Genomic DNA, 20,619 nt, shown 5'->3' on the forward strand with positions numbered 1-20,619 from the left:
CGACTCACAGTACTCTTCTTAGGCAATCGCTGCCTTTTTGAAACAAGTGGGATTTTCCGCCCGTCGTAGTGAGACGTTAAAAATGTCCTTGAATACTCCCATTGGTGGGTTAGCACAGGTTTTCACAGCAATCCCAGCTACTCAATCTGGACCTTCCACCTTGAGAGGGTTCAAGCTCTTTAACGACAGCCTAACATCGTCCTCTGAGACAGAGATAACAGGGTCATCATGTGCAGCAGGGATCTTCACAGCTGTAATTGTGCTCTCCCTTTCAAAACGGGCATAAAAGGCATGGAGGATGATCTGTAGTCTACATTATCTATTTTCCGCTCTGGACTTATGTAATTAAGTCCATTATCTGAATCTACAGTGTAGCGTGTCAGATTAGTAAATTCATGACCTGGATTATCTAGCCAAATGAGACAGTAATATTCATTCGACAATCAATTACTGTATTGGCTGAAGGCTTCAAGAGAGCGAATCACTTTATGATATTAGGTGTCACATTGCAGGTTAATGATATGAGGCACCGTAACTGTTCACTCAGTATCCTGTTACATTTTAATGTAAACATCGTGTATTGCATAGCAATGTTGTTGAGGCAAAAACCGTCATAAAACTAAGACAGTGTACACAGTCATGTCGCAGAGTCTCGGCCCGAACCGTCAATTGTCCCTTTACCTCCACAGATACGCTCATCAGCTCATTTTTTCTAGCTCCAGTCACCGGCATCGGCAGTATCCTATCTAGCAAAGATACAAACTGAACTGCTAAGATGGCGGGACTACACCTATGGGTCACACAATATCTGTTAGTGATTCCAATGGCTAAGGTTGGGTCCTTATTGTCTCTGAGCAGTCATCGTTTGAAACCAGTCAATTAATCTCAAATATTTAAGCAATGCGATAGGCAATGATTTTCCTCACGATAACATCCAGGTACAGAACATTTGCCTCAGGCCCTGAAGGATATATTGGTGGGACAGTGGGAAATAATTTAGGCTGCATGGATCTGCAGTTGAAGGAAGTCTTTACGGGCAAATCCAGTGCCAAACAAAGGTACTGATTAGAGGTGGCTGCCCTAGGAACTATGGCTTGGTAATTGTAGTCCATATTTGCTGGTAAGAAATAGTGCAAAATGGTCCCATTCAGAAGTATGGTATTCTGGGAACGAATACCATGGTAAATAAAAAAGGATCAAAGAGAGAAGAAAAAAATCACAAATCTAATTAACATATCATTAAAGAAAGAATCAGTAAGATAGTACAGAAATGAACAGTGTCTCTATACACCTATTTGTAACTGCTCCAGATAGTTTAGCTCAAAGGCCATGACATTTAGTCTTTGAGTGCTGTCAAGACGGATCTTTTTTTTTTTGTCTGTAGTGGATATGGTATTTCGATAGGAAAGTATAGTTGAAGTATGTGATCAGTCATAATCATTTTAAGCATCCACATAGACTGAAAGAGCACAATATCCACCTCTCTCTTTATGTTAAATCAATATCCCTACCGTTATCACTAGGCAAACAGTGACTGGAATGCTCATAAACATCTCGGCTTCCGAATTAGTCCATCAGCTGCTCTTCAAAAAAGAAAAAAATTCTATCGACTTCTAGTAGCCCATCCATATGCTAACGGGAAGAGCAATCCTCTATAATGTTATTTTCTGGGAAGGGATGATGAACCCTGAGTAATTGGCCAGTCATAACTACCCAGAAAAATTCGTGGCATCATTATTTGTGCAATGCCACTGCGTTTCAGTTTCCACACAGAGAGAAGTTACAGAACCGCGATGGTCCAAGACGATGGTAGTGACATGGTAACGATTTACAGATGTTGCTTTTTGTGTGCACCCGTTGCTCTTTTTTTTTGTTGGTAAAGGTCACTGGTTTGAATGGTGCTGAGTGAGCAGCCACAACAGCTTACATTATGGAGGTGGAACATAGTTACACCCATGCCCGCCAGTGGTGGAGTGAATAAACAATGGGAAGCAAGAAATAATCAAGAATTACTTTCATTTGTGAATGTTATATTTCCTGATTGCTAGAGCTGGATCTGTCCGGAAAGACAGCAAACATGAGGTTTTTGCCTAGCAGATATTGTGAAACGGCTGGAGCGTCAAGATGAGTGTCATCCATGTAGGGTATTTACTGTCTGCTCATTTCTTCTCAGCACAGTACTTATGAAGCAAATGCTCTTTAGTTCCAGGACAACAGTGATCACAGTTTGTTAATGGTTAAGTGTCAAGCAACAATAATACCATGGTATATCCACGGAGGAGGCTTCTTAAAACCTTTACAAGCAGGCGGAGTTCAAGCCGGTTCACATTCACAGATCCATCAATATTGCCTCACAAGCTGACAGTATTGATAAGCAGGCGTATGGTTTATTAACCTTCATTAGTTCAGATATGGACTTTAAGAGCCGCGAGGCAATGCTGCAGCTCTACAAAAGCCTGGTTAGACCGCACTAAGAATATTGTGTTCAGTTCTTTTCACCTGAATATAGGAAAGGTGTGGAACTTTAAAGAGGACATAGGGCAGATTTACCAGAGTGCTGCCTGGATTAGAACGCTTGCCTTAGGTTGAGCGAGCTCGTGCGTTACCCTTTGGAGGGAAGGAGGAGGAGAGGTGACATGACAGTGGTGTACAATGTGCTAAGAACCATTGAGAGAAAGGACAGACATAGACTTTACTTCCCCTGGGGAAAAAGTAAAATACAAAGGGGCATAATTAGAATGTGATTAGAGGAAAATATAGGGGAGATGTCGGATTTATGTTCCTTACACAGAGTGTTGAGTGCGGGTAACGCCCTGCCAGGGGTGGTAGTAGAGGCAGATGCATTGGGGTCATTTAGGACACTATTAGATAGGAATATAAGTGACAGAAAAATGGAGGGTTATTTAGGAGAGAAAGGTTAGTTTGATCTTAGGGAACGTCAATAGATGGCCACAACATAGTGTGTCCAAGGGCTTGTATTGTCCTGTAATGTTCTATGTTATCAGTTATATTCAATGTTTACACTTCGCTGAAGTATTAAAAATCTAGTTTAATGTATTTGTTCCCTTAGGTGTGACTAATTCAAATCATTAAGCAGCGTAACTCATAAGTGTGCGTTTCTGTATAAATACGTCTGTTTAGCAAGCAGACTGTCTGTATATCACTGTAAAGAGCTGTTCTTTTCACTCAGAATATGGAGAAGCCGGTAATCATACAGGTAGAAAAGATCTTCTACCCCATACTCGCAATAATTGGTGTTCCTGGTAAGTCTATAAAAGGAATCAATATATTACATAATACTTTTTCTCTGTACTATATTCTTGCTGTTAGATTAGCCAGAATACGCGTCACTTTTCCTCGTGGTCATTAACAAATGATAAGAATACCACTGAAGTCCGCAACATTTCGCTATCTAGGATTGAGTAACTTTTGTTCTAAAAGTCTTTGATTTAAAATGCAGGACTTTGATAGAATATTGTCATCACATGGCACAGGTTCATTATCGGATGAAATCTCCGAACTTGCCGGTATCTGGTCAGGAAAAAAAATATAATTTGGATTTCCTCCTTTTTTGGCGAACACAATGTAATCAACTTACTCTATCATGCAATTTAACTGTATTCTAAATTGCTAACGTTGCACTTACGTACTTGTTTTGAATGACTCTTTGGTTAACGTAGAAGCGTATTGATTTCTTTTACTTCCCAAAATGCGACACATGATAACAGCAGCGAAACGTCGCTGCTTCGCAATAGCATACAAACAATCCCGAAAACTTAAATTCAGTATTACATTCCGCAGTTGTGTGTTTTAGATCATACTATCGGATGGTATGAAAATGATTCATATGTTTTGAAAATATCCTGTCTTTATCTTAAGCTTGTGCTCAAAATGATGGGATAAATCATAGGGCATCCCCTTTACTGATTACTGTACGGTTTACAGATGAAGAATATAGCGTACATTTATGAATGCTTGGGTTTTACTGAATAATTTATACGTCATGAAAGCAGGTAAGTAAGAAAGAAGAACAGATAATTAAGGTGACAAACAGCATGCACACCTGGTCACTCTGCGGTTCTAAATAACAGTTAACCACTCTGCAACATTGTTGGCGGAGTGAATGATCTATTCTGGCCACTTGTCGCGCGTAAATGTAAATCATAAAACGACAAAACAGACTTGTGGGATTGAAGAAGAATATTTATGAACGCAAATTCTTTGTCTTTTTGCAGCTAATTTGATTGCAGTCCTGATTCTATGTCGTGGAAACTGCGGCCTATCTAAATGTATCACCCGTTACTTGGTCTTCATGGCAGTGGCAGATCTTATGGTGCTGATATTTGAAGTGATTCTGTATGAGATAAAAGATGCCTATTTCCCATATTCATTTCTGAATTACACTCCAGTCTGCAGCGTCAATCTCGCGCTGTTGTTCTTATTCATTGATTGTTCTGTTTGGTTAACAGTAACTTTCACTTTTGACCGGTTTATTGCTATCAGCTGTCAATCACTGCGAACGAAATACTGCACGGAAAGGAATGCATTTATTCTTATTGTAATCGTGTGCTTCTTGAGTATCCTGGAAAACATTCCGATCTACTTCATTTACGAACCGCGGGAAATAGTCCATGGTTTGCCATGGTCCTGTTATGTGAAGTCGAACTTCTATACCTCACCTATGTGGGTCACATATTTATGGCTGGAAACCATTTTATGTCCATTTGTACCTTTTATTTTGATTACGCTGCTGAATTCGCTCACCATCAGGCACATCATACAGGCTAACAGGCTGAGGAGGAACCTCCGCGGAAGAGACAATTCTACGAGACAGAGCGATCCAGAAATTGTTAGCCGCAGAAAATCAATCATATTACTGCTGGCAATCTCTGGCAGCTTTATAATCCTATGGATGGTTCTTTTCATATGTTACTTGTTTGTGCATTTTGAAGATACTCAATTTTCGGAAGCCAATTACAATGACTCTTTCACAATTGCTGAGCAATCTGGCTATATGCTGAGTTGTTTAAGTGCTTGCACTAATACTTTTATTTACGCAGTGTCTCAAGGGAAATTCAGAGAGGAATTGAAGAATTTGATTAAGCCTGTTCTATGTATACGTAAAAGCGAAAAAGAAAACAAAATCAGCAACTTCTAAATGCTAGCATGCCATCAACCTATCTGTAGTTATTCATTACAGCAAAGGAATTTGCTTACTGCAGTACGAGGAGGCACCTGCTTGGGTCGACTTTGCGTTCTACGAACATTATAAAAGCATAGATATGAGTCATGGTCCGGATCGGTGTCCCTTTAAATTTACCGTGTTTATGTGACGATCCGGTCCGTTGATTCCCTGTTTTCCCGCGTCCCTCGACTTCGGTGATTAGAGGCAATTAACGCTCGGCTGAACCGGTAGTTCATAGTCTCCGGCTTTCAGCCGTTCGGTGTGGGAGCGTCTGCAAAGTCATCAAAGGCACAGTGTGCCGATGTCATCTGGCCGGAGCAAGCCTGGTCTCTGCCGAAGCGCGTGCCGGTAATTCGCCCTTCCTCACCGGAGCAACCCTGTCCGGTTACCTCGCCAAAGCGACCCTGCAAAGTTTCCTCACCGAGGTGGGTCCGTCAGCTACCCGCCGGAGGGAATCAAGACCCGCTGTCTACTGTTCCCGGGCCGAGTCGAGAGCTCGCCACTATCCGGAGGCTCCAAGTCAAGTCCTGGCCCTGACGGCATTCAAGCTCCAAGTCAAGTCCTTTCCTGACGACATTCAAGCACCAATTCAAGCCCTGGTCATGGCGGCTTCGCAGTCCCGAGTCAAGTACTGGCCCTGGCGGTCTGTGATTCCTGTCCTACCCCCTTGTCTGAATCCCTTCTCTGCCCCTCTCGCCTCTAGCCCTCATCTGCAGCCCCCGCCTGCACTTCGGTCTAGTTCTATCGCCGGAGCTAGATAGGTACTGTCTGGTGTTCACTCGTGTTGGTCTTGTCTTGTCTTGTCCTCGCCTCCGTGGGGTAAGTCTGGCCGTCTTGCCGTTGCTCCGCAGGGGAGTCATGTTTTGTCTTGTCTGGTCCTCGCCTCCGTGGGGTAAGTCAGGCCGTCTTGCCGTTGCCCTGCAGGAAGTCATGTCTCGTCTTGCCTTGTCCTCGCCTCCGTGCGGTAGGTCAGGCCGTCTTGCCGTTGGCCCGCGGGAAGTCATGTTCTGTCTTGTCTTGTCCTCGCCTCCGTAGGGTAAGTCAGGCCGTCTTGTCGTTGCCCCGCGGAGGGTCGTGGGTCCCGGCCCTATCTCCTGTACCCAAGGAGGGGTCTCAACTCTGTGTTCTGTGCATGTGTCCATGGTTCCATGTACCTGCTCTCTCGAGACCGAGGCTTTGTGTTCCCATGTTCCTCCTCTCCCTAGCCCATGTCATGTCCATGTCTGGTTCTGGGGTCCGAGCCCGAGGCAAGACCCAGGTACTGGGTCCTTGCCCAGTATCAGGCTCGGAGTCCGTACCCTAGCCTCTTCATGTCTCCTCTGTTCTGGGAGCCGATTCGAGTCCAAGCCCAGACCTAGTCGTAGTCCTAAGTCGTTTTCCAGTTCGCTATTTCTTGCTCCTGCCTTGCTCTCCTGGTATCGAATAATGAACTAAATCTAAGTAACCTCACAAGCTGTGTTTTGCATTTGGGTCCGCCCTTGCTCCCTATGCCCGAGCCTTTGTGACAGATATGAATGCATTGTTTTATTCAGATCTGAAATAAATTATTTGGGACACGATAGTTTCATATTAATTTGAGCAAAACATTTATGGCTTGTAACATAATAGTAATGTTTCCTTCCATGAACAATGGGCACTGAAACTTGTTCACTATGTCAAGTTGTTCACCGATCCGTTATTTAAGAAAAGGATCATAAAGTACTTTCCCACTTTCAACTCAAAATGTTACATGGCACAGTTTTTTTTCGAGTTCCAGAATGAGGTATTTATTAACAGCTTTCAAAATTAATTTAGACACTTGGATTACATTCTATACCCTCCCCCCAAAAGAAATAAAATTACATCAAAATTTAGCAGACGTGATGAAGATGCACTACTGTATATGCTGTTGGTCGGTCCTGGCACACGTTATATTTTATATTATAAAACGTAACCTATACGACTATTAGTGTACAGTTTAAGAATACAAGAACGTTGAACATATATGATTTTGAGAAAAAGAACTAGGTTCAGCGATTAATAAAAAGAAGATAGCTGGTCTTTCGAAGTAAAAGTGTGCGGAAAATGGATTTATTTCAGAACGTAATTACCCACCGAATTCAGAGAATGGAGTTGAAGAAGCTTATACTGCAGTGAGGATGAACAAGGTATCGGCCTAGGTCTGAGAGAGGGGTTAATTAAAATTGGTCTAATTTAAAGGAATGTTACAAGTTTTTGGATAATGTAAACATAGCTGGAGGAGAAAGTTGGTGTTGCGGCAGCAGGAAGGCGGCACAAGGACTTGGAAAGAATTAGAGACAGATTAGCATAAATGTGGAAGATGGGATAAGGTGTATGAAGTGTGAGCATACAACTCAATAGAAGTAATAAAGGCAAAAGCTAATTATTAGGCCATCCATCCCATCGAGTCTGCCTGCCATTCCATCACGGCTGATCCCGATCCCATTCAATCCCATGCACCTGCCTTTTTGTCATATCTTTGATACCCTGACCGATCAGGAAACCATTAACTTCGGCCTTAAGTACACGCATGGATTTGGCTTCCACCGCAGACTGTGGAAGAGTATTTCACAGATTTACTACTCTCTGGCTAAAAAGAAATCCTCCTTCCTTCTGTTCTAAAGGGTTGCTCCTCAATTTTGAGACTGTGCCCTCTATTTCTGGATACCCCAAGCAGAGGAAACGTCCTCTCCACTTTCAGCCTATCTAGATTTTTCAGCATTCGGTAGGCTTCAATGAGATAACCCCCCCCCCCCACCCCACGCACACACACTCCTCTAAATTCCAGTACGTATCGGACCAAAGCTGCCAAATGCTCCTTATAGTTGTAGAATTATTCAGTTCCATCATGGGTGCTATCCTCCTTAGTATCTAAAACATTTTCAAGGAGCTGTTCATCGGAAAGTAGTCGTCCTTTATTAAGGACTCCCATCTCCCAGCAGATGCCATGAAGACCCCGTTATCGACTGGTCTGATGGCAGTATCCTGCGCTTGGATCCATAGACGCAGCTTTACACAACGTCAATTTCTTTTACATTTACAAACCACTTACAAAAGATGAGACGAATCTCTCGGATTGTCTACCCCAGAGATTGGTGACAGTCAGTTAATTATTTGTGTTTAAAGTAAACTGGATATTTTTATGACAGATATCAGATTGGTAGTTATGGGGATTCTTAGCCACTTTTGACCCTAAGAATTGAACTGTATTTTTCACGTTGGATCTTATCAGCCTGATGGTTATCCTTCGCATTAGAGGCCATATGTTGATTGTCAGCAGCAGCTGAACCTGAAGTTTTACAAACCAACGCCTGTAGTTATATGCACTGTACTGCAAGACCATTTTTGGTGCACAAGCCTAAAGAGACCGATCTGATCCGACTCCTCACATATCTAAAACTGAAAGATGAATTTTCACTTTAACGCTGGTGTTAAATCGACGATATGGATTTGGTTGCTATACTTTAAGGAAAAAGAGTTTTAGAAACATACGGAAGTCTGTCGGAACGGAGCAGGCCAGGCAGCATCTATGGAAAAGAATAAAGATTCTCGGCCCGAAACAATTTCCTTTTATTCCTTCCCATAGATGCCGCCTGTCCTGCTGAGTTCCTCCATCATTTTCTGAGTGTTACCCTGGATTTCCAACATTTGCAGAATCACTTGCGTTTAATGTTTCCAGATGGATAGCTGTCTGTTTGAAAGTTTGAGTGCCAGGTTGCGTAAACTTGATTGCAATATCGATGGTAATCTGAAATTGACTTTGATCAGTCCTGGTGTGGCGCAATGGTGAAAACCCATGCCATCATTCGCTCCCAGTGCAGCTGTTCGTCCTTTCCAATGAAATTATGCTAATATCTGTCATAAAATTGTCTTCCGTGTAATTCACAGTTTGCTAATGCAGTTTGAATCTCAACCGCCACCAACCGGACTCTGTTGCCATGTCCTGCGCACTGCAGTGGTGACAACACATTGAAGATCTTTAATCAAAAGAGTCTCCGCCATCTAGAAGAAAACGTTTATTTAGTTGCATTAATGGCAGCACTCATTTGTCAGTTTTTCTAATACACTTCTGAAGGTTCATGAACTGTACGGAAGACCCAAACAGAATTGACCAGTATCTGACCAAGGATGCACTGAAGCTATAGTGAGCGTTCCACGAAGTAGACAAAACCATCATGTCAGGACGCTGGTGATAGGCTAAAAAGGGCTCCCACTCATGAATACCGGTGCGGATGTTGGTTTTTGGGGCTTGAGATTTATCGCTGTACATCACCCGAGATTGATGGGTATTAGAGTCGATATCTCAGCACTGAAAGTGGCCTGACAATACTTCCATAAATTCAACTTAAACACGTAAACACAACCTGTAAAATATAGTTTAATGAGGCGTCTGGATTGCGCAAGGCTTTTCTTTAAACTTTTCATTTTGTTGTTGATGGGAAGAATTTCCACGATTAGCATATGAAATTATATATTTTAATATTTTATTTCTTTGTAATTTAGATGTGTTCGTTGGAGTTATATGGTAGAATAGGCGGTCTATGTGATTCGCTGAGTTGAACTGTCATTTGAGTAAATAAAACAGCCTCAGTAAGGTACCACATAACAGAACTGCAAGGGAATTGTAGCGGGAGTGCGTGGCTGGGGTGGGGAGGGCAGAGAGGTTGTTCAAAAATGGCACCTGATGGATAGACCAATTGACGTCATTCAGTTTTTTTTTTCATTTCGAACAGAATCGCAAGTTATCAAATCCAAACTCTCCACAATAATTCACGGACGGAACTGAAGCCTGTTCTACTGCACGCATTATCAGTTCAGACAATCACACAACACCGGCGCTCTTTTCATCAGTAAGTGCATACTGTCAATAAGTTGGTATATGATAAGGTGCTAGATGAACCTTGACTTCCCATTGATTCCAGACTAACGTCAATAATAAATATTACAAGTGTCGGAAAGCGTCTCAGACATGGGGCGCAGAAAGCTCCAGCGTTAAACCCATCAGATCTAAAAAACATCACGTGCTGATGAAATATATAAAGTATAGTGAATGTTTATTATAATTAGTTACGTTATAGTTTAAGCAATTATTTTATTATTCAGATAATGTTAATTCATGCTCAGACAATTGCTATCTTTTTCAGTCGCTTTGACACTGAGGGTATATCAGAAAACTATGAATGCGACCGTTGGCCAGTCCATGCTTCTCCATGTCTCTCATAAAGCTTCGGATTTTCAAGAATATTTAGGGATCAGATGGATCAAAACAAACAAGGATCAAAATTGCGTATTATCGTTGCCCGTCGAAGAGAACCCGCAGTTTTGCTGGATGTGAACAGCGGCTGCCCTTTTCCGATCCGTACAAACATCGGGTTGTGTTTATTTCCGGAGAATACATTCTTGCTGCTGAGAGATTTGCAGATTAGTGACAGCAGGATTTATATATTGTCCGTCGCTCACTCAGCGGGATTGGAAAAGTGCAGCTTTATTTTGACATTCCAGGCCCGGGATAGAACCGGAATAGGCGCCAGGACGCAAACTGGGAATGGAACCGACACTGGGAATATAAAAGGTAGCTAAATTTCCTAGGTGCATAGTAAGGTAACACATAACAGAACTACGGGGGAATAGTAGCAGGTGTGCGTGCCTGGGGTGGGGAGAGCAGAGATTTTGTTAAAAAATGGCACCTGATGGATAGAACAATTGACCTCATTCTGTTAAGAACGTTTCACATCGCGACTGCTCCTGCATTCAATATAATCAACGCAGCTCATTTTCCACATTCCATGTTCCCAACAAACCTTCTATTCCCCTGATAACCAGAACCCTATCGATTAGTCTTCTTTGTATTCGACAACCAAGCTTCCAAAAGCACGTTTCGGTAGTAATTTCCGAAGTTTCATCTCTCCATTGGAAAATCAATTCCTTCCCACCTTACTTCGAGAGGTGACTAGATTAGACATCCCATTGGGGGGAAACATCAATTCTGTATCCATTCTCACCAATCTCATAGAATCTTAAACAATATGTTTCAATGTGATTATCTGCTCTTTTTCTGAATTCGATTGTACGATCAGGCAGCTTAATCTCTCATCATACAACACAGATTAAGAGTCAGCCTGGTGAACATTGATGAAATCTCTTCCCCACAAGTATAGAGACAAGATCTTTATTCAATATTCAGGTACCGTCTCACCAGGGCTCAATTTAAAAAAATGCATTGTATGGATGGGTGTCAACCTAATTGGCGTATTTGTTCTTTTAAACTACATTGGATGATCGATCTTAGTCCAAAGCTTTGATTTTGTTCTACTTTGTTTTCCGAATGTTGGGGCGAGCTCTTCAAACAAAAGGCCTTTCAAACTTTCTCTAACACATAGCCTAATCGATTCTCGTGTATGGAGAGCTATCAGGGTGAAAGTAGAATCATTTACCTTTTGAGTATTTTCGGACTAAAGTAGAATAAATAATATTAATTTTAGCCAAGAAAGAGCCATTTGGAATTATTCCTGCGGGAACTCTTTGATATTAAATTCGCTGTTAAGGTCTTTTTCAACAGCTCTGAAAATTGTACTTTATCAATTTGTTCATTTTTTTTAAACCTGTTACCGGAACTGTATTTACCATGTTCTCATCTGTTCTGTAGCAGATAATCGCTTGCATTGATTTTAATTCCCTTGATGTTATCTTTCAATTTGACACCTGCAATCTTGTTCTATGGATCTTTATGCAACAGAAACCATTTTTTTCTCATCTGCTTTGGGAAAATCTTTATGATTTTGATCATAATTTTCTATTGGAGATGGGAATTTAAAAAAAAACACAACCCTTATGTCATGGTCCGGTCCGTGATGTCCGCATTCCGGTTCACGGTCCGATCCGTGGAGTTAGGACTCCGGGTGTTCCAGCTGACCCTTGTTTGAGTTAACCATTGGCACCTGATTCCCATCTTTGGGCTTGCAATATAAGGAGCCTTGGGGTTGAGTGTGGGCGGCGGGTTTGTCTTGTCATTCCCCCTTGGAGCAACCTGCTGATGGAAGGCTATTGAAACCATTTGTGATCTTTAGGCCTGTTTGGAGGACCACTGCCTCATGGAGCCTTGTTGCCACTTGTTGGAATAATCTTTGCGGTATGGATTCGGCTGTTTCCCGGGCCAGCTGGGTGACCGCCAGCCTCTCTGACCTTGGTAGGGATCCGGCTATTTCTGTAGCCAACTGGGGTTGTTGGCTGAACTGAGACTTGGAGCTACCCCGGAGCAGAGATGGAACTGTCTGTTGTTCTTTGGTGTTTGTCTCCTCTCGTCCTTGCCTCTGTGGGGTAAGCCAGGCCGTTTTGCCTTTGCTCTGCGGGGGGACCTGTCTTGTCTTTTCCTTGCCTCTGTTGGGTAAGTCCGGCCGTTCTGCCGTTACCTGACGGACAGACCTGTCCCATCTTGGTATGGAGATGAAGTTGAGTCCCGGCTTGTCGTAGGATCAGTCCCGACTGTATATCTATGTTCTGTCCTGTCTCATGTTTGTGTTGTATTAAAGATGAGCCCTGGCTTGTCGAAGGACAAGTCCCAGCTCTATGTTGATGTACAATTCTGTCTCTCAGCTCCAGTCTCCGAGTCATCAGCCTCCACATTTCAAGACGAACACCCCAAGCCTCAAGGATCCCAAGCCAAGCTCAAGCTCCAAGAACCCAAGCCTCGAAGATCCCAAGCCAAGCTCCAAGAACCCAAACCTCGAGGATCCCAAGCCGAGATCCAAGACCCCATGCCTCGAGGATCCCTAGCCAAGCTCAAGACCAAAGACCCCAAGCCTCAAGCATCCCAAGCCAAGCTCAAGACCAAAGACCCCAAGCCTCAAGCATCCCAAGCCAAGCTCAAGCCCCAAGACCCCAAGCCTCGAGGATCCCAAGGCAAGCTCAAGACCCAAGACCCCAAGCCTCGAGGATCCCAAGCCAAGGTCCAGGAACCCAATCCTCGAGAATCCCAAGCCAAACCCCACGAACCCAAGCTTTGAGGATCCCAAGCCAAGCTCAAGACCCAAGACCCCAGCCGGCAGCCAAGCTCAAGACCCAAGACCCCAGCCGGCAGCCAAGCTCAAGACCCAAGACCCCAGCCGGCAGCCAAGCTCAAGACCCAAGACCCCAGCCGGCAGCCAAGCTCAAGACCCAAGACCCCAGCCGGCAGCCAAGCTCAAGACCCAAGACCCCAGCCGGCAGCCAAGCTCAAGACCCAAGACCCCAGCCGGCAGCCAAGCTCAAGACCCAAGACCCCAGCCGGCAGCCAAGCTCAAGACCCAAGACCCCAGCCGGCAGCCAAGCTCAAGACCCAAGACCCCAGCCGGCAGCCAAGCTCAAGACCCAAGACCCCAGCCGGCAGCCAAGCTCAAGACCCAAGACCCCAGCCGGCAGCCAAGCTCAAGACCCAAGACCCCAGCCGGCAGCCAAGCTCAAGACCCAAGACCCCAGCCGGCAGCCAAGCTCAAGACCCAAGACCCCAGCCGGCAGCCAAGCTCAAGACCCAAGACCCCAGCCGGCAGCCAAGCTCAAGACCCAAGACCCCAGCCGGCAGCCAAGCTCAAGACCCAAGACCCCAGCCGGCAGCCAAGCTCAAGACCCAAGACCCCAGCCGGCAGCCAAGCTCAAGACCCAAGACCCCAGCCGGCAGCCAAGCTCAAGACCCAAGACCCCAGCCGGCAGCCAAGCTCAAGACCCAAGACCCCAAGCCTCGAGGATCCTAAGCCAAGCTCCAGGAATCCAATCCTCGAGGATTCCAAGCCAAGCCCCACGAACCCAAGCCTTGAGGATCCCAAGCCAAGCTCAAGACCCAAGACCCCAGCCGGCAGCCAAATCATGTCCCTGCCTGGTTCTGTGTTCCAAGCCCGAGGGAAGACCCAGGTTATGAATCCTTGTCCAGTCTCGGGCTCGGAGTCCAAGCATTGTCTCCTAGTCCATGGTTCCTTCTCCTGGTCCCGCTTTCCGTAGCCCAAGTCTGCCCTCTTGCCACTGCTCCTTGTCTGAATACTGTCACGTACTTACTCTAGTCAAGCCCTGTTCCTTGTACTTCAATGTCTATGTCTTGCATTTGGGTCCGTTTGCAGTACCTCATTGTGACACCTTAAAAGAATTAATGTCGTTTGTTCCAGTGATCTTTTTCTAAAATTCTTCAACACCCCTCATTCTTTGACATCTTCCCTAGATTTTTCTGCTCAGACCAGAACATAATCCATATCGAGCTGGCCTTTGTGCACAAACTTTCCTTTTGTATATTCCTGTAAATAAAGCTCCGATAATTACAAACTTCTCCATTTCTTCTGACTCTTCAGTTACTTTTCTATTTAACTTCCTGCATTTCTCTAATCCTGCACCATAGTAAAAATACTAACATTCCATTTATACTAACCCTGCTTGCTTATAATTTCTATGACATGACATCTGCCATGTTACTGCCCATGGCATTATTGTACGTCCGTGACACTATCTTCCCCGTTGTTTATCAGATTTTCACACTTTCAGTCTTTTGTGGGCTTTTAACCTCATTTAGGTTATTAATGTACATCAAAGCTATTTTACTTTGTGCACTGGAATACTGGAATTTGCTGCAATAATTGAGTTCTATATTATTCTTGTGATAAAATGACTACATTTAAAACATTTCGGAGGTACTTAAACAATTATGACATGGAAGGATATAGGCTTAATTGTGCAAATGATGTTAGTGCAGCTGAGCAAAAACTTTGGTGTGGATATGGTGATCTGAGGAGCCAGTGTGTGTGATGTATAACTATGTCATTCTACCGCCATGAATATTTTAATATGAATCCACGCATTTGAAATAAAGAACATGATTGCGTAGGGTCAACTGCTCTTGATACTGAGTAATTAATCGTTTAAACCCTGAAATATTTGAATTAGTTTGTTGCAGAAAGAAGATGCTGTAATGAAGGTAAGTGAGTTTTGATAGCAGGATAACGTATAACTATCCCACTTGGAGACATAATAACGTTCTCAAAGTTGTAACAGAAGCGGTTGAGCAGAGTACTGCAGCACAACTTATCTCATGCCCCATGCTGCACGGAACATCGCATATCTTTTGTGAAAGTAGGCTCCAAGTCAAGGGTGTACAGCATAGGCTCACGATCGAGCATACTTTCTTCAGCCAATGATTGGTGTGTCAAGGCTGACCTGGACGGGAAAGGCAGTTTCCCAGAGCAAATAGCTTTCACAACATTGCGTCCAGATATAATCGTATGGTCTGACACCAGTAGAGAAGCGGTTATTGGTGAACTCACTGTCCCCTGGGAAGACAACATCGATGAAGCCCATGAGCGCAAGTTAACCAAGTGTACAGAGTTAAGATAAGAGAGCAGAGACAGAGAGTGGAAGGTCTCATGCTATCCATTCGAAGTAGGCTGCCGTGGGTTTATTGCGTTCACTCTCCAGAAGTGGCTGCCTGACCTTGGCTTCACTAGAAGAGAGATCAAGTCAACCAGCAGGGCTGTAGCTGAGGCAGCAGAGAAAGGATCAGCATGGGTGTGGACCAAGTATGTCCAGAGGGGCAGATAGTCAGACAGTGTATGCATATCTTGCAAACCCTTCAGTAGTTCATAGACACCTGAAGAGTAGACTATCTGTTGGATGGAAGTGAGCAACAACTCTGATAGAGGCAGATGCCAAGTTTTTAAGCTCCCCAGTGGGAGGTGGTGCTTTAGCACTGCTGGCCCACAACCTCGAGGGAGTCTTGATCATAAGCGGGCCGAAACTCCTGAAGACAGGTGGCAGATCAACTGATGATCCCACTGGTGACAGCACAGGACAGTTAACATCTTAGTCCACGTATATTCTGTAACTCTAAATCCCTATGAGTCATTCATGGCTCTGTTAAAGAAGAGCAGACAATGCTATTATGTAACCTTACATGATTAATTTTAATTATAAATTCAGACATAAATATTTGCCAGAGAAAATTATGTCAGGAAAATTGTTAGTTTTGTGATATGATGCGATTTTTTTCCCGAGTTGCGTTCTATTCTCTTGATGTCTAAGGCCTGCTTTGATAGTGTTCTCTCTTATTGTGTGATAACTTACAAACGTAATTCTATTAATAGGATTACTTTCTACATATTAAATATATTTGCATCTTTGCCAACTTTATATTCTTCATAATTAACTAATTAGTTTCCTGTTTAAAATGGCGCTGGAGAATCTCAGCGACTTCTGGCTGATGGCTAAAGAAACAAAGGAAACAACTGAATATTTCATTTTTCACTCTTTTTCTGGCAAACAATAATTGCAAGTAATAACTCTGTAATTTCCCTTTGCACTTGGAGGCAATTAGAGGTGGCAGAACCGAGGCGGGGCGACGCAGTGGGCCCATCACCAAAAGTGAAGAGGACGCGAGGTGCGATCGATTTAAGCACCGGGGGGAATCGGAAAAGTAGGATATAGGTAGAATCGGAATGGTCATGTCCGGGCAGAATCGAGGCAGTGTGGTCCAGGCCCCAGAGCGTATCGAAGCGGCTGACCCCGCTGTCTGTCCGACGATTTAAGCGCCGGGGCAGATTGAAAGAATCAAAGTGCCGGAGCCCAAGGGTTGGGTCGTGTCGGCTCAGCTCGCTGCTCCGTTGTGGTTGATCTCCTTATGGACTTCAGTTCAGAATGCTCTTTGCTTGCGTTTATTGTTCGCACGATTTGTTGTTTTTTTTGGTGGGGGGGGGGTATTTCTTTGTTTCTTGGCTGCCTGTTAGGAGACTAATCTCAAGGTTGTATAATGTATACGGACTTTGATAATAAGTGTACTTTGAGTATTTTGAACTTACCGTATTCACTGAGCTAGAAACCTTAGCTTTAACCTTAAAAACAGAAGTGAATAAAAGTCAAAGCAGGTTACCATTAAAGTAAATATAGAAGAAAGCTCCCTACTGTGTTTGCTGCAGTGTAATGAATATACTGGAAGTGTTCATTTAGAGCTACAAGTTGTTTTTGACAGATAATCAAATATAAGAGACCTTGTTGATGAAATCGCAACTTCTTTCTTGAATTAATTCGTTGTAATTGTCGGTTACTACTGCCGTCAGGGAAGCAACTGATTTATATTGTACTTTACTGTAAGAGCTCGCAAAGGTTTTCACCAGCTATGCAGATAAAGGGGAGCTAGTGCTGCAATAAAATTCGGTTTTCAAAACGTGTTCAAAAATAAAAAAAAGTTGACACAAAACTAAGAACACATAGGGTTGAGAGTTAGCTAATGGTAAAAAAAAAACCTGAGGATGGGAATGAACAGAGAAATTTCAGATTTGAAGATGGGGCTTGAACAACATCTACTTACAATCAACATACTGCTTTTCAATATATTACAGTTTACGGAGAAAACAAAACTGGATTTGAAAGAGAACACAAGAGCCAGCGGCCGATTATAATCAAGTATGGCGCTGTCTATAAACAAGAAACGGCCCATGCCGACGCATTTCAAATTGTAGTCGGCGATCTTAATGTGTCCTGCATGAAGAAAACCCTGCCGAATTATCACCAGCACGTAATCTGTTGCACCAGGGTTCTCAACATACTAGAGCACAGCTACACTACGATAATGAATGCCTCTCGTTCCTTTCTGTGACCGCATTTTGGCAAATGAAAGATTTGGCTGCACACATGCTACCTGCAGACAGGTAGATCCTAAAGAGCAAGCCTCCAGAGATCTAGACAACCAAGAGGTGATCGCAAGAGGCTGATGGACGATTACAGGATTGTCTTCAGCCAGTGGACTGGGCTGTTATCAAGAATTTATCTGAGGAAAATGTCTGAATGCCCAGCAGTAGTCAATGAAGAGCATCCTGATGTATGCACCTTTGCCATCCATATGTTCCTGTATTGAGTGAAGAGCCAAGGAAATGGCATCTGCTGTGACCTGTTATGACTGTATGCAAAGTGGAGTGAATCAACGTCATTTCTCAGGCAGGGGTTGACATGTTCATCATCACCTTTCAAAGCTTTTCACTTCAGTCAATGTAAGTGCTACTGGATTGTGAATGTGTAAGTGCTAAGTGTTATTTAGCAGATTACCACATTCATCTTTGGCACCCGTGCGATTGAAGCCTGCAGTGGATACTTCAAACTGCTGAAATGTGTGGTTAAAGATGAACATTCCAGCCAGTTATTCAACACATCTCTAGCCAGATACTTTCACCCTTCTGAAGGCTGCTCTCAGGATAGCGTTTGGGTCTGAAATCACAAGGTCTTAAATCGCTGTGAGGGTGTTAGAAGGTGTATCCATGCTTTGAATGTCAAACCAAGCCCAATAGGCTTATCTGGGAGCGAAGCCTTGTTGTCATCTACATATGTACAAATGTACCTGCACTTCAAATAAATTGAGGATTATTATTGTATTTTATATTATCCTACACGTGGTAGAAATGAAGGAGCTACTCCTTCAATGATTACACTTTTCTCTCTTGTTGTGGGGATACCAGATTAACAAACTGAATCACTTCTGAAGATTTGTTTGTACTACACGAAACCAGATATTGGGTACGTGACCAAATTCTGAAGTTTACATACAACTATTTTACAATAGATACAGAGTCACAAAGTCATAAAAGACAGCACAAAAACAGACCCTTCAGCCAATCTAGTTTATGCCAAACTATTAATCTTGCTATTCCCATTGACCTGGACACAGACCATCACCCTCCGTACCCCTCCCATCAAAGTAACCATCCAAATTTATTTTATATATCGAAATAACGCACATACACTATTTTTCTCCTATTTCTATAGGTCTTCGGGTCTCTTATGGAGCTTAAGCACCAGCATGGTCTAAATCTATCTCAATGGTATATAGTGCAATGTAATATCTTTAGGATGTTTCCAAAAGGTGAGGGAAGATAGTAATTCAAGTCTTTTGCGCCTGTAAAAAAATTCTATCTAGTTATCCTAGTTTTAAAATCTTACTTGATCCAAACTCAGTGGTCTGAGAAGAATGACTTATGGATTTCTATTACTCTCCAGTTGAAACTGTGCCTTCTGGAAACAGTTCTGAATGGCCCTGCTCTATTTTGAAATCTATGCTCCTTTGATCCAGACTTTCTTAGACATCAAGTTCTTTAATCATTTCCCTTAGTCACATTTCATACAAAGAAACATGTGTAGTAGGTGTATGTGTAGTAGATCCTCATTATTTGCCCTGTTTGGCAAAATTGCTTCTTTGATGAACCTACACACACACTTAGGTGTTCTTATATGCATTGACAATAATTAAGCAGTGGAGATATTTTTCTAAAACAGTAAGCAACCAGACACACCAACTAAGGACAGTTGATAGGAACTGTGAAGCTCAGTATAGAGAAATGCATGGTGAAAGATGACTAGTAGTGTCTATAACCTCGCAAAGCTCTCCATTTAGTGCTCTTAGCTAAGGATGACCTTTAATCGTTTTGTTTTAATTCTAGTTAACTGTGATCTTTATAAAAACCTCTAATAACAAGCCATCAACCAGAAACACCTTCCATAGATGCCACCTGAACATTTACAGTATTTTGGCTTTTCCTTCAGATACACAGCATTTTTCAAAATTTTCAAATGTTTTTTAAAAGTCATCACATGTAGAATTTTGCACACTTAATTACAAAGTAAAAAGGCAGTAATTTGAAAATAAGGTTAACTCAGTGCCTATCAAACACAGACACATTGTGGGGGGTCCTGAGCAGCTGCTAAGATATGTATCTCACTTTGCGTTTGATCCTCCCTCACACTTTTTGGGCTGAAAACTTGTATGCCATTTACAAGATCTCTGTGGTTGGAAATTTAACAGCTCATATATAGATTTAGAGAATAATAAAATCTCACTGGAGACTCTGCTCTTTAAATGTCAGTGGTAAAACCTCATTCACTGTGGTTAGTGAGATCTGTGACCTCCTGCAAACTCGATGCAACCTGGTTTGTGCCTTGACTGCGTTGGCCGTGGAGGTCAGGGTACAGTCACCCCTTCCTGCTAGCATTATTATCATTCCAAATTGCCACTGCCAATGACTTCTGCCCACATCGTAAGAGAAAGATCCTACTCAGGGAAACAATAATTTCTCTTCTTTAAGTGAGCCCACAGGAGCACATTCAATAAGCATACTTATATTGGAGGCATACCCGAAGTACAGCATTCAAATATGACATTCAATTCCTTTAACCCCCCCCCCCCCCGGTAAGCTGTCACCATTTTAAATTGTCAATTATGTTAATAATTTGCAGACTTAAGTGGTAAACCCTACATGACAATTGTTTCATAGGTTCGTGGCAGGTAAATCTACGCATGTATATCTTTCAATGCTCTGGAATGAAACCAGGTTTCCAGCAATTCTAGCAATAGTCTACTGTTCCTTTAAGCTGTGCGAGTGCCCAGAAAGCTCTTTTTTTCTGGAAAATACAATTATTGAAATTTGCAAACATTGGTGACAAGA

The 20,619-nt window shown here is 43.0% G+C and overlaps 1 protein-coding gene across 1 annotated transcript; it reads left to right on the forward strand.

Moving 5' to 3' along the window:
- The first annotated feature begins 1,793 nt into the window (after positions 1-1,793).
- On the forward strand, positions 1,794-14,292 carry LOC140198434 (uncharacterized). The gene is made up of 4 exons (XM_072259524.1): positions 1,794-1,820; positions 10,699-10,757; positions 12,779-13,916; positions 14,272-14,292. The coding sequence occupies exons 1-4, from the start codon at positions 1,794-1,796 to the stop codon at positions 14,290-14,292; spliced, it is 1,245 nt and encodes a 414-aa protein (XP_072115625.1).
- The last annotated feature ends 6,327 nt before the right edge of the window (positions 14,293-20,619 follow it).

This window comes from Mobula birostris, chromosome 5, assembly GCF_030028105.1.
Source record: "Mobula birostris isolate sMobBir1 chromosome 5, sMobBir1.hap1, whole genome shotgun sequence".
NCBI lineage: Eukaryota > Metazoa > Chordata > Chondrichthyes > Myliobatiformes > Myliobatidae > Mobula > Mobula birostris.

Bases quoted from the DNA above. Each gene is read 5' to 3' on its own strand.
- LOC140198434 (XM_072259524.1), top strand. From the start codon at position 1,794: ATGGTCCAAGACGATGGTAGTGACATG. The intron at 1,821-10,698 runs GTAACGATTTAC...GGCCCGGGATAG, and splicing joins AAGACGATGGTAGTGACATG to AACCGGAATAGGCGCCAGGA. The intron at 10,758-12,778 runs GTAGCTAAATTT...TCTGTCTCTCAG, and splicing joins CGACACTGGGAATATAAAAG to CTCCAGTCTCCGAGTCATCA.